Consider the following 14942-nt stretch of genomic DNA (forward strand, 5'->3'; position numbering starts at 1 on the left):
GGCTGATTTGAGTGGAATTTTTAATGTTATTTTAATGGCATCATAAAGTGTTCTTTCCTTTAAAGGACACATGTAAGTAAGATTTTCCAAAGAAATGAGAGCTAATGTAAGGCAAATGTTGATCAACATTCTTCAGAAGTTGCATTGGAATGATCATCAAGTTTCAACCTCAAGAACTTCATAGGAAATTCTCAGGTTCTGTCCTTATAACAGTCCTGTAACTAACTTGAAATATTCTTTCTTTAAAGCAAGAAATTTTGCTAATATAGATTACAATTCAATAAAAACATATACAGAAAAGTATAACATGTATTGTAAATTGGGCTAATAAATGAGAAAAAATATGTATCTACAGAAAATAAAGATGAATGAAAAGATGATCGATCACATTATATAATACTCAGCCCACTACCCCATCTCTAAAAAGAAAAATAAATAACTAAATCCAAATAATCAGCAGATTGTTCTGGTGAGTAAAATTGGGAATGAACTTTCATCTTTTGCAAAGGGAAATATTACTGAATTCCTTTACAAATGAATATACATATATGTTTATTTATTTTAAATCCTGGAAAGTTTGGAGTCTGATTTAATTTTAGATGTACACTCATAAATTTTGCCTAGGTCACATGTTTGTTCCCATTTGAAATGGTCCCTGTTGGGAAATGAACTATTGAAAACTATGGGGTGGCAGTCCATCATGCCGTCATGGAGAAGATGTTTGTAAAATCATAGGAGTTTTGAAAATCTTACCCACTAATAGCTTTTCAAATTTTTCTAGTTTTAAAGAATTATAGCTTCTACACTGTATCTCAGGACCTAAATTGCTATTAAATATAAAAAGAATGACAAATTGGAAAGCTTTTTTATCTAAGTAAATGATTTTTATATGTTAGCCTGAGCCTTTTAATACAGGAACATTTGTGTTAATAGAAAATATTAATTTGATATTTATCCTTAAGCTGGTGCTGGGTGTTTAAACATCAATTTTTTTAATTAAAGTTGCATCTACAGAGCATGGATCTAACTTTGGGAAAGAGGATAAGAGGTTGACTTGAAAAGGCATGAATATAAAATTGAGGATAATTATTTTAATTTATTTTGGGGTCTACTAAAGCAGCTTGATCAAACTACATAGGATATGTAGTGTTTTCTTTCTTTAGAATTTATGTACCCATGCCAGCAATCCTAGTTCCAACTTGTCTATAAATATCTTGTTACAGAAATATTTAATTTATATAGGAAAGTTTGAAATACTATTGCAGGAAAAATATTCTGATGTCCCACATATTCTAAACAGGAAGCATGACAATTACCTCATTTTTTTAACCATAAGACCATCCTGATATCATTTTGTCATTTCTGTAATTTTAAGAGTTGAAAGAAATATTTCCATAAGAAAATATTTAGTGGAAAACTAAACTTATGTGTGTTCATTTTGGAAAGGAGATATCAGATGATAATAATAAGCTCTAAAAGTGATATCAATGATATAAGTTAATATGTACACAATGATTAAGTAAATGGGTTTTGTTGTTCATGCATGCATTTAAAAATATTTATTGAGCACCTACTATTTGCTAAGCACCATTCTAAATGTTGGAAATATAGCAATAAGTAAGTAAATCGCTTACTCTTTCTCTCATGTAGTTCACATCTGAGTAATCAATAAAACTGAAGTAAATTACCAACTCTATCACTGTTAAATTGTGTGACCTTGAGAAATATATTTAACCTTAATAGCTGAACCTCAGCCTCCTCAGCTGTGAAATATAAATACTATTGTCTACCCTATATAGTTCTTGTGAGGATTCAGTTAGAAAAACACCAAGTATTTTAGCAGAGTGCCCTGCAGGCACATAATAGCTGTTCAGTACATGGCCATTGCTGTTGCTATTATCATTAACAGTGATTATTTCTAATTGTTAGTATACTTTATTAGAAGTAATTCTTTCATTACCCAAATGTTCACAAAGAGATGAAATGTGAATCAGCTCTTTGACTTATTTTTTTTTCTTTTTGAACATGTCAAAATGAAATTAAAATTTATAATTATGCTTTTACTCTCAATAAACCAAGAGATATTTGGTTACAAATGAAACACTTATTTTAGAGTCCCCCAACTTCATTCATTCTGCAGAGTATATCAAGAGCCTTTTAGAAGAAACATAGTCATCATATTAATCAATATCTGTTCACTGAGTACTTTTGAAGTATGAGGCAAAGTACCTAGAAATTAAGACTTGGTCTCAACCCTGAAGGAATATACAATCCAGAGGCATTTTAGGAGGTATGGTATATAGTACTTCTGATTCAAATAAGAGAGTAACAATAATCACAAGAAGATTTTTAGAAGAGCTCTCCATTATCTACTTACTACCCCACTTGCAAAATCAAAAGAATATCAGTCTAAACCATACAATACTGCATTTAAGAATGGATGGTAGAATGAATGACTAAGCCTAAAAAATGAAAGCTTAGGTATCCTGAAATTCTTTTTAAAAACTCTTAATAATTATGAGTGATACAGTCTTTGTAAGAACAGTTGGCATATTAGGTCTGGAGGCAGCATATAACCAGGATGGCTGAGAATTTGGTAGAAAAATACCCTAGGACAAATAAAGTAAAATACTCTTCTAAGTAGCTGTTAATAGAGAGGGATAATTTGTTTCCCCAGGAGATTGTTCAAGAAGAGTTTCAGCACTTTTTTTTAATCCTAGAAAAAGTATCAGAAATGGGCCATAGAGAGAAAACTAGAGATGTTGAAGTTCAGATCTTGGTCAGTAATCACTCATGGTGGTGGTGGTGTTACAAGGCTGGTGTTTTGTTTAGTTTTGCTTTTTAATTTTATATATTTTATTTTATTTTTTATAATTCTTACATCATTTTTCATTTTTGCACAATGTATGCATTTTCATTTTGGTTATATTCCCCATACAATTCCCACCCCCCTTATTTTGGCCCTAATCCCTCCTCTCCTCCCCCCACCCCGTTAGTGTGTCTCTGGTTTATAGTTGCTTGTTGGTCCCCTATTTAGGTTTTCTAAATTCCTGCTTTGAGTAAGACCATCCGATATTTTTCTTTTTCTTTCTGGCTTATTTTGCTGAGCATGATCCCTTCCAGCTCCATCCATGTTGCTGCAAATTGCATAAGTTTATCTTTTTTTTTAAGATTTATTTATTTATTTATACAAGCACTGGGTGCAGTCAGAAGCGTGAGAGGTTGAGAGAATTCACCAGAGCCAGAGCGGGGAACAGAACAGGCAGACTGATGAAACACACTGCTGAGAGGAGCGGCGGGCGTGGCAGGAGAAGTCTGCGTTCCATGTGGGGCCCTCACTGGTGGCCGGGGATAGAACCGGCACTGCAGAGGCCACGGGCAGCTTCGCAGCCCAGTGCTCAACCGCTGCATCGCCAGGGAAGGCCTGAGTTTATCTTTTTTGATTGCTGAGTAATATTCCATTGTGTGGAATGTATGTATGTGCCACATCTTTTTTTTTTTTTTTTTAATTTTCTAGAGGCATGTCTTATTTATTTATTATTTGTTTGTTTGTTTGGTTTATACATGCACTGGGTACAGTCAGAAGCGCGGGTGGGTGAGAGAATTCACCAGAGCCAGAGCGGGGAGCAGAGCAGGCAGAAGGACCGAAGGACACTGCTGAGGGGAGCAGTGGGCGGCAGGAGAGGTCTGCGCGCCATGTGGGACCCTCCTCCGGTGGCCGGGGAGCAGCCGGGGATTGAACCGGCTGCAGAGGCTGCAGGCAGCTTCGCAACCCAGCGCTCAACCGCTGCGCCACCGGGGAGGCCCTGTGCAACATCTTCTTGATCCAGTATGTACCACATCTTCTTGATCCAGTCATCTATTTTTGGGCATTTGGGTTGTTTCCAAAGCTTAGCTATTGTAAACAGTGCTGCTATAAACATAGGGGTGCAGGTGCCCTTTGGAATTAATGTTTCTGTGTCACTTGTGTAAATACCTAGGAGTGGAATTGCTGGATTATATGGAATCTCTATCTTTAGTAGGTTGAGGAATCTCCACACAGCTTTCCATAGTGGTTGGACCATTTTGCACTCCCACCAGCAGTGCAGGAGAGTTCCTTTTTCTCCACATCCTCACCAACATTTGTTGTTGCTAGTTTTTTTTTAAGGATTGATCACAAAATTCTACAAAGAGCTGATGAGACTCAAAAAAAACAAAGTATATTTATTCTTTAATGGAGACAATATTGGAATACCCCCATAAAGTATTACCACTGTAGTATAGCCACCACTAATTCACCCATAATCCATCACCATAGACTATTGTGTTTCCACCCCTCCCCCATCACTACCAAGTGTTAGTTTTTAAGCTTGTCTTTATCTGGATATTAGTTTAGTTATTATATTCCACATATTAGTAACACCAGTTGGTACTCACCTTCCTGACTTATTTCATGTGGTATTATCCCTTCTAGATCTATCCATGTTGCCACAAATGACATGATTTATCTTTTTTGATCGCTGAGTATTGTGTTTATTAAATCACATCTTCTTGATTCACTAATCTGTTCTGGGGCACTTTCGTTGTTTCCATAATAACTCATTTTTGTAAAACAGCACAGGTAGTCTTGTTCAAGAAGAAAATCTGACTTACCTAGCATGGTAATTTTTCACATTTTTGGATACCTATGAATACTCATTTCTCCAAAGTAGACATAAAAGATCAACAAACATGTGAAAAGGTGTTCAGCCTCACTTATCAGAGAAATGCAAATCAGAACTGGAATGAGATGTCACCTCACATTCATTAGGATGGAAAATATCAATAAGATAGACACTAGCCAGTGTTAGTGATGATGTCGAGAAATTGGAACCCTTATGTGCCCTTGGTGGGATTATAGAATGGTGCAACTGTTGCCAAACACTGGGGAGAGGAGAGAAAGGGGTGTTGTTTAATGGATCTAGAGTTTCAGATTTGCAAGCTGAAAAAGTTCTGGAGAATTTTTTCACAACATTGTGACTATGCATAACAGTACTGAACTGTATACTTACAAGTGGTTAAGATGGTAAATTATACAGTTTGCCTTTTTCATCAAAATAAGAAATTCATTTATTATTTTTTGCAAAAAAATAAACACCTACATTCCACTCTCCTCGAGAATATGATTTGACTTTATTAACTTCAGTCAAAGCCCTTTCTTTGTAGTCTTCTTTATTATTTTTATTTTTAAATCAACCTCACCTTCTAACTAGAAATAAGTTAAACTCCTTCCTTTGGGTATAACAAGGAGTCAAATGCTTACAGCTAAGGGAATACGGGTTTAGAGATTTGTTTCATAAGTATGTTTACAAGATGTAAATGAAAAAAAAATCATAGGTTATTTATGCATCTTAGAAAGCTGTAGATTTCTGTCTATTTCCTATAGAATTTTAAGTGCCACATTAAATCACGTTATTTAGTGCTTACAGATACCCTCAGCATTATGTAGTATGAGGGGTTTAAAAAGAGAGAGTACATTTCCCCCCTTTTTATAGATGATTTTAAAATCCTTACAGGAACATTTATTATATTCCCATTTACCACCACTGGGGCTCATCAGTCTTGGAGATTTTTTTTTTTTTCAATTTCCTTCTATGCCCATTTCCTTTTGGCAATATCTTGCTTTTCCTTTTTAAATTTGAACTCGAATATTAAAACAGATGCAAAGGAGAGTACTACTTACACATAAACTCTTGAACTGCATTTTTATCATTTGCTCTGTGGAAAAAAACCCAGTTGTATGAAATTGATAGCAACATTTTAGTATATCCTCAGGTCCCGAGGGAAAAGCAATGTGCTTAGACAGATGATCTGATTTTATGAGCACATAGCTGAAGTCTAGCATTGCGCATTTGTCTTTATGCTCCTACTTTTTTTCAGGGACTATGAAAACACATTTAGACAGTAGTTTCACTTTCCAACAATGGACTGCAAAGCCTGTGACAATACAGAGCATTTACATCGCTGTTTTTCATAGTGCACATCGAAGTATAGATTACTTTCAGCACAGAATCTTAATCTGAGCTTGTTAATAAGAAAACAGGAACCTTAGCATATAAACTCATTTTATTATCTACCCTCACTGAGGACTGTGATTTGGATTCCACTCAAATATGAATTAGTTTAAATGTTGCTCTGCTGCGACTGTTGAATTTATTCATTATGCTGTAATATTTTACTTATGAAACTGCATTTGGAAATCCTTTGGTGTATATCAGGATGAAATTACAGTGCTCAGGGATATTGATTATTGCTTGTAATTGCCGTCATAATAGCCAACAATTCTCTGTCTTTCTTTGTCTTTCTTCTACTTCTTAATGATATACCAAACCAAATCAATATCCAACATATTGGGCCACTTACATTGTCTCAAAATCCAATTGTCCTCTTTCATAAATATGCAAAGGATTGAAGATTTTATCTCCAAACACTGAATAAAAGAGCCCCATACTGCTAGGTTTCTTTTTTTTTTTTTATCCCATAGGAACATATTAGAGTGTTGCTGTATAGAATCAGTTATATGTAAGTGACATTTTGTCACATTCAGACTAACCACAGGGCAGTGGTGGGGAGATGGGGAGGCTGTCTGTAAAGCACTGCAGTTCTTGCTCACTAGTAAATTAGGTGGCCAAAGGGCAAAACAGGCTGGGGGAGCTAACCAGACACTGAAGAAGACATTCACCTCCTTATACCACAGAGGAGATTATTTCAGGGCCCACAGAGGAAGTGCAATCGAATGGAAAGTGCATAATGCTGTGAGTTACTTTTTCACAAAAATGTATTTATTCTTATTTCTACTATATACTGTTTCTCCATTCTGGGAATAAATTAGAACTGCCTTTAGAGGCAACAATAATTCGTTTAGCTTCCTAACAGCTAAAGGCTAGTTTCTTTGTAATGATTCAGCATTCATCCAAAATAGTTTAGGTGATCTTTGAGCAGATAAAATTTGTTCAGCCCAGGTCAGTTAACCCGGAAGAGCAGAACCTGGTGCTAATCTAGTGAAGACTATGGTTAGTAGATAGCACAGGGCAATGACAATACTAACTTTGGAAATCCCCATCCCAAGTTCGTTCATCTATCAACTACCTATGTTGCTTTTAGGTAACCCACTTCCATTTTCTGGGCCTCAGTTTCCCTAACTGCAAAATGAGGGTCTTGCGCTACTGAATATTTTGTGAGAGTACTTCTAACTGTGATTTTTTTAACCACCATTCTCATATCATTGTCATTGGCCCCCATTCCAAGGTCCATAACCCTAGTTTAGTATACTCTAGTATGGTGGTTAAGATCAATGGCCCAGAAGACAGACTGTTTGGATTTGAAACTCATTTTCACCAATTTCTGTGGGACCATGAAAAAGTTAATTAACCTCTCCATGCATCAATTTTCTCATCTATAAATATAGATATTTGCTGTAATGGGGTTGTTGTGAAGATTAAATGATATAATACTTTGGGAAGTGTTTAGAATAATGCCTGGCACAAGTAAGCATTTAATGAATATGATGTCTTGTGATCATTATTATGGTAACTACTACTATCATTACTCCTAATAAATGTTTTTTGGTCTCTGTTTCATTGTCTGTAAAATTAGAATAATAGCATTAACCTCACAGAGAAATAAGGATCAAAATATTGTGTATATAAAGTCCCCACTCTGTTGCCTGGTCTTTCTAGGTGCTCACATAAATATAACAAACTCTTCATGTGGTATTGTTGGCCAGTGTGCTATTGTCTGTTCACTACACCCCTAATCTTTTTGATACTAGCTGAAAAGTCAATACAAAGTCAAGGTAAAGCATTAAAAAATACCCCTAGTGTCCATGAGCATATTTTATATATATATATAAATTTTAAAAATTGTATCATATTGCACATATTATTTTGAAACGTATCTTCATTCACATGGTGATATCTGTAAACACTTTTCCCAGTGCATAGATACTTTTTATTAAAGATTTATTCATTTATGCATACAAGAATTGGGGTGTAAGGCAGAGGTGTGGGAGGTGAGAGGATTCACCAGAGAGTTGGGAGCAGAACAGGCAGATCTATTGAAATACACTACTGAGGGGGCCAGCGGGCGAGATGGGAGAGGTCTGCTGTGCATGTGGGTTCCTCCTGGCAGGCAGAGATCAAACTCCTGCTGCAGTGGCCTGCGATAATAGCACTGTGTTTAACCCTTGCACCACCAGGGAGACCCAGTGCATAGATACTTTTTGACAACACAATATCTATTGGTTATATAGTATACTACTGTTTTTGTAAAAAATTCACTTAACCAATTACCTATTACTGAACATTTAGGTATTTACTTTTTGCTATTATAAATAATACTGCGGTGAATAAGTACATATATACATTATCATACGCATTGTTTTCTCTGGATAAATTCCTATAGTCATAATTACTGGACCAAAGAATATGCATATTTAAAGTCTTTTGTGATATAATGCTAAATTACTCTCCAGAAAAATCTTGTGAATCTACACCTCCCTCAGCAACCCAGCCTTTTAAGTAGCCGTTACCCTCATAATACCAAAGCCAAATACTTCAATGTGAATTTTTTTTGTTAATTGGCTTAGAGTTCCCTTTTTTCTTTATACATAGGCTTCTGTTTTTTAAAAACATTAGCAGGAAATCATTCTTTAAGTCATCTTAATGATGTATGCATTTGAGTATATGTGACATGTGCAAGGTGATGTTGGCACTTTGCTTAGCTAAGGGGGTTGTGTTGCAGTACATGGAAAGGTAGCATCGGTATTTTTTGTTTAACCATGCATTGCCCTGCCTCAGGATGCCCAGTAGAGTAGTAGATTCAAGATTTTGGAGCCTGAATAACCTGGGTTCTGATTCTGTCTCTGCACTGACTTGTACATGAATTAGGTGCTTTATTTAAACTTTTAAGGTCTGCATTCCTTTAAATGCACAGTGAGCATAAATAATATAACCTACTTCATATGAGCGAAGACTAACTGAGAAAATGAGTATTGAGCACAACACATGGCACTTAGCACTCAGTAAGTGTGAAGCATATGCACAGAAAACATACTTCCATTTGTTTGTTTTTGGCAACTCCTTCCATGTGAATAAATCTCTGCTGTTTATGAAATATCCACATTACAGTAGTCACGAGCAGTCAATAATCATCCCGTTGCAATTCAAGCAGCATGAAGTTCCAGAACAGGCAAAACTAATGTATGGGTAATAGGTTAATAGGGATTTGCTTGAGAATGAAGGTGGGAACTTCCTGGGGTGATGGGAATATTCTGTATCTTGTGAGGGGTTTGGGTTGCACAAGTGATTGCATTTGTCAAATCTCAGCAAAGGTTTGCTTCTAATTTGTGCATTTCATTGTGTATAAATTTGACATAAAAATCTGTAGAAAAAGTAATTGAACTTTAGGTAATAATACGCAAATTGAAATATATGTGAAGGGCAATTATTGATATATGTAACTTTTTAAAAGATTTATTTATTTATGCATACAAGAACTGGGGTACAGGCCAGAGGTGTGGAGGGGGTGAGAGGATTCACCAGAGACAGAGTGGGGAACAGAACAGGCAGATTGACTGGAATACACTGCTGAGGGGAGCAGTGGGCGAGATGGGAGAGGTCTGCTGCACCATGTGGGTAGCTCCCTGGCTGGCCAGGGATCAAACTCATGCTATAGAGGCTTTGGATAGCTTCATAGTGCTGTGCTTAACCCCTTGCACCAGCAGGGAGGCCCCGATGTATATAACTTTGAAATGCTTGAAAACTAAGATAGACTAGTGGATGAAGACAGGAATGGAGAGAATAGATATTTGATAAAGTGAGTATTGTCAAATGTTAACTGTCGAGTTTAGTTGCTGGGTACGTATGTTTTTCATAAAATCTTTAACTTTTGTATGTTTGACAATTTTTATAAGATAGCGAGTGAAAATATACCTGTGAAAACTAGTCTCTGAATAAAGCACTGGTCTCCAGGCTGTTCAAATGACCAGAATGCCTGTTTTTGAATCAACTCTTGAGTTTATGTAATGAAAAGACATGTTTTATTTACTAACACCAAATATGGGATGCTAATGCTCAGAGTTTGAGAAATTCACTACCTAGCCAATCAGGAAAGAGATTCTTTTTTTCCCCCAGAAAGGTCTAAATGAGGAAGGAAGAGGGAGACCACCCTGCTCAATTTGGAGTTAACCCTTAGGTGTGTGAAAAATTTTTTGAGTCCCTTCTAGTTTCCCTGGGGTTTGTCTTAGCATAATTGCTTGAAATTAGTGGAGTTGGTATTTCTGTTGCAACTGGCTTTATTATAGTCCAAACTTCTGTTTCCTTTTCCTAGGCATTTCCTGTTCAAACATGGATCTGGCTCCTCCGCTATCTTCAGTGCAGCCAGTCAGAACTACCCTCTGACCTCCAATACGGTGTACTCACCCCCACCCAGGCCACTTCCTCGAAGCACCTTTTCCAGACCTGCCTTTACCTTTAACAAACCTTACAGGTGCTGCAATTGGAAGTGTACAGCTTTGAGTGCCACAGCAATCACCGTGACTTTGGCTTTGTTACTAGCCTACGTGATTGGTAAGGCCTTTTCTTTCCATACCTTAATCACAGTCTTGTTCTGTTTGTGGACGGAGTGGGCAAGTTCTTTCTCAACCCTGGAACCTGCAAAATTGAACCAAGGCTTGGTTGTTACACATAACAAATGGATTTCTAATTAGTTTTTGTTTTGCTTTTGGAGTTTTTTGATTTTTCACCTCCTAACCTTAAATACCACTGAGGAGAGGAAGAAATGCTCTTTGAGAAGAAATATTTATACTACTAACACAGTCTTATTGATTGCAATTACTGTAGTTAACCATTTTCCCTTCAATTAAAAGGTTGTTATGGTTTTCTCATTAGAATTCATAAGTACTAATCTACAATAGCTTCTTAAATTATAGTTAAACAGTAAAACTGCTACTGAATTTTCAGGTTGCTATTTCATTAAAGTAGTAGTTATTTGGAAGCTATCAGAAAATCCAGCACAATAATTTCTTTCAGAGAATTCAAAATTTTACACTGGGATTTTTTTAAAAATGCGTTATTTTTTGCATTAGGTAACTGGATGCAAAATCACATAGTTACTATGTTTGGGAATGTAAAGGAGAAATAGTAGTGAGGCACTCACGCAACTTACAAAAAATATTGTTGTTCTTGAGTCACCCTGATTAAAATCACCCTTACTTGATAGCAAATTGTATTGATTTTTCTGGATGGCATTTTATTTTGACTGAACATTAATTTCCTTGCTTGAGTGGCTCTGCAGTCTAAAATGTAAATTAACTTAAGAAACATGAATTTTGTGGAAGCAGTATTCCTAGAATGGATAGAATATCATAGTGGAAAAAAGTTCTATCCAGGTATATTACTAGTAGCTTCTTTTAGGTTTAAACTGATTTCCTAATTGAAGCAGAATTACCCACTAAGGTAGAATGAATAATATTCTGAAAAGTAGATAAAAAGGGATTTGGAAAAAAAAGGGATTTGAGCTTTCTCATAAATAATGACATAAATTTGAATGATTCTGATTTATTTGAAATGTGATAAGAAAGTTTACATAACTATATAGGAGTTACAGAACAGATGATGGTTAGTAAATAAATATATATATTTTGTAGGGAAATCACTGATAATGTCAACAGTAGAAGATCATAACCTGAATTGATGTTCATGATTATCTCATATTTTATCATGTAGTCTGAATATATTTGAACACTGCTTTTATTAAATATGGATAATATTACTGTATAATACAAAAAAGTATTTTGTCTCCAACATTCAGGATAACCCAACCTTTATATTTATTTGATTTGTAGTAATCTGTAATGAGAAATAATGCTGAAGCAATAGAAGTAGGGATGAAAAAGTACCGTAATTAAACATGATTTTAATATGGAATCATCAAAACAAGGAGTAATTTGAGAAGTTTGAATACATGAAAGGTCCTTTAACATGTTCTTGTTCAAACATGAGACAAACTATTGTATGGATTATAATCTACTAACTTTCACCATATAGAGAAATGATTTTTTAGAGCCAAGATTTAACCCCTGGTATAAACAAATGCAGGTAATAGCAAGCTCTTTATTAACAGATGTATGCTATGTTGAAGCCTCTGCTTTTATTTAAGTTTATTATTTTTCCCATTCTTGTACCAAAAATTGTATCATATACTCTGGGAATTCTTTAATTGGGTTATTAATAATTTCATAAGTGAAATTAGAATATTTCAGTCATTTCAAGGATTGTCTTTTTATAGGGTAAACAATAACATAAATTTAACACAACATTGAGGCAATGTAACAATTATGAGCATGGATTTTTAGATCTCTGTCACTTATTAGGCTTGTTACCTTTGGTAAGTTATTTAACCTTTTAAGGCTTCCATTTTTTTTTTTGATACAGTTTTCCTCTGTTCCTTTATTTTTTATTTTAGTTCTTTCAAGAATAGAAATATAATTGCCAATCTTATGATCAGAAGCAATATATATTTTTTATTAAATTTATTTTCCTTACATCATTGTTCAATTTTGTACAGTATTTGATTTCTCCCCTCAGGTGTAGTCCCCGTAGCTCTCCCACCACCATAGCAGCCATGATACAGCACCATAGTCCCTTGTGCTCTTCCCTCTCCTGTTTTGGCCCCCCTCCCTCCCCTTCCCTTACTGTATGCCTCAGATCTATGGTCAACTTGCAAGTTTTGTCTTTTTCCTGACACTTTGTTTGGTTTAAAATCACCCTTACTTGATAGTAAATCGTAATGATTTTTTAAGTGAAACAATCTGATAATTTATCTTTCTTCTTCTGACTTATTTCACTGAGCATAATCTCTTCCAGCTCCATCCATGTTGCCACAAATGGTATAAGTTTATTTCTTTTGTTCATGCAATAGAAGTATACACCACATCTTGATCCATTCATCTGTTTTAGGGCTTTTGGGTTGTTTCCATATCTTGGTTATTGTAAATAGTACTGCAATAAACATAGGAGTGCATATTTCCTTTTGAATTAGTGTTTTGTGTTTTTTGGGTAGGTACCTAGGAGTGGAATCACTAGATCACATGGTAGATCCATTTTCAGTGTTTTGAGGAACCTCCAGACAGCTTTCCATAGTGGCTGAACCAGTTTGCACTTCCACCAGCAGTGTAGAAGAGTTCCTTTTTTTCCACATCCTCGCCAGCATTTGTTGTTTCTAGTTTTTGTAGTATGGACCATTCTCACAGGTGTGAGATGGTATCTCACTGTGGTTTTGATTTGCATTTCCCTGATAATAACTGATGTTGAATATTTTTTTCATATTCCTGTTGCTTGAGGCCTCTATTCCTTCATCTGTAAAGTGGTTCTAAAGCAGGACCTACAACATAGGGTTGTTATGAGAATTAAATGAGTTAATATAACAAAAGAATTTGAAATAGTACCTAACACATAGTAAGTATACCGTAAGTGTTACATATTATTAAATACCATAGCTATTTTTATTATTCACTATTAAAATTCACTCATTCTCAGAATTACCCATCTTGTCCATGGTTTATTATAGCACCAGGAACTGTGGCTAGTACATAGCAGCCCTGTTGGTAAAAGTTTGTTGAGAAAACTGAATTATGCTTAACACTTTACTTGTTTGGCTCTTTTAAATCTCACAGCAACCCTTATGGGTAGCTCTTGATGTGAAATATATTTTCTAAATGAGGAAACTTACTCACAGCAGCAGAGGACAGAGGTTGCATTGAGCTAAGATACCACATCTCTTGGAAGTGGGGATCCTTAGCTCTGAGCCAGAACAGCCAGACTCCAGCACATGCTCTTAAGCACCATACCTTGCTACCCTCTAGCTCTCAGTAAACTTTGTAGCTCATTTCCTTCTTGCTCTACAAAAATAACTCCACACATTTTTTCTTAATAAATTGCAAATTAGATTAGATTTACCATGTCATCCACTGCAATAGTGAGTGCAATGACGATTTGTTGATTGGTAAGAGATATATATTGAAATTGTTTACTGTGTGATTTTCAAACATCAGGCTAAATGCTGGTACCATAGGTTGAAGGGGTTCAAAATGAGGAGATGTTAGTTCTGTCATGAACTGAACATTATGTGACTTTGGATAAATCACTTGAAATCTTTTCCTTGATTTTCCCCATCTGTGCCATATTGCTGACCACCTCAGGAGGGTAGAGTAAGAATTCATAAATAAGCATTCAGGTGAAAGATGTCACATAAGAACTGTAATATACAAGATGATTTTTAAATGGCTTTCTGTGGTTGAAATAAAAAAGTATTGTATTTCAAAATATGAAACCATTTCACTCTCAACTCTTGCTGAGTCTGTAAGAATCGTCGTTTTTTTTTTTTTCAATCCCCCTTTGCCGTTGCTGTATAACCCAAGTAAAATCTTTCACTGAAACTATTTATTGCTTCTGTTTCCCGTGCAAATTCCTTTCTGCTATTTCATTTTCCTCTATTATCCATTATACATAACCTTTAGATACTAATGGCTGTATGCTGTGCTGCCCTCAATCCACTAGGGGAAATCACATCAATATCATTGGGACATCAATAGATGTTCTGTGCATTATGGCTCTGTAAGTGGTCATTGGAAGGCAGTGGAAATCCAGCACGTGAAAAGCCAGACCAGGTTGTTCAGACAACCAGCCCCATCCCCACACCTACACACTATACCTTTTGGGTCAGCAAGAGAATAATTCCTTGGAATAAGTTTTGAGGTCATAAAATTTGGTGAAGGGAGGCATGGAAAGATACTGATTATATGAAGATATCATAGAATGGCTATTGTCATCTTTTTCCCATAAATCTGTAATATTTTCCATCTGAATCAAAAAATATGTCCTTATGCTTCATCCTCTCTGATATTCTGGCATCTGTGATGTATC

At 35.6% G+C, this 14942-nt stretch overlaps 1 protein-coding gene across 3 annotated transcripts in view; it reads left to right on the forward strand.

Annotated features, from left to right (window-relative positions):
- The window catches only part of TENM1 (teneurin transmembrane protein 1), a 734894-nt gene that overhangs the window by 425044 nt on the left and 294908 nt on the right, over positions 1 to 14942 (forward strand). For all 3 annotated transcript variants that reach the window (XM_054695568.1, XM_054695569.1, XM_054695570.1), the window contains one exon: positions 10348 to 10586. In XM_054695568.1, coding sequence (XP_054551543.1) covers positions 10348 to 10586 — 239 coding nt within the window. The remainder of the gene's footprint in view (positions 1 to 10347; positions 10587 to 14942) is intronic.

The sequence above is a fragment of the Talpa occidentalis genome, unplaced genomic scaffold (assembly GCF_014898055.3).
Source record: "Talpa occidentalis isolate TD23 unplaced genomic scaffold, MPIMG_talOcc4v2.1 talOcc4.15, whole genome shotgun sequence".
Classification (NCBI taxonomy): Eukaryota; Metazoa; Chordata; class Mammalia; order Eulipotyphla; family Talpidae; genus Talpa; species Talpa occidentalis.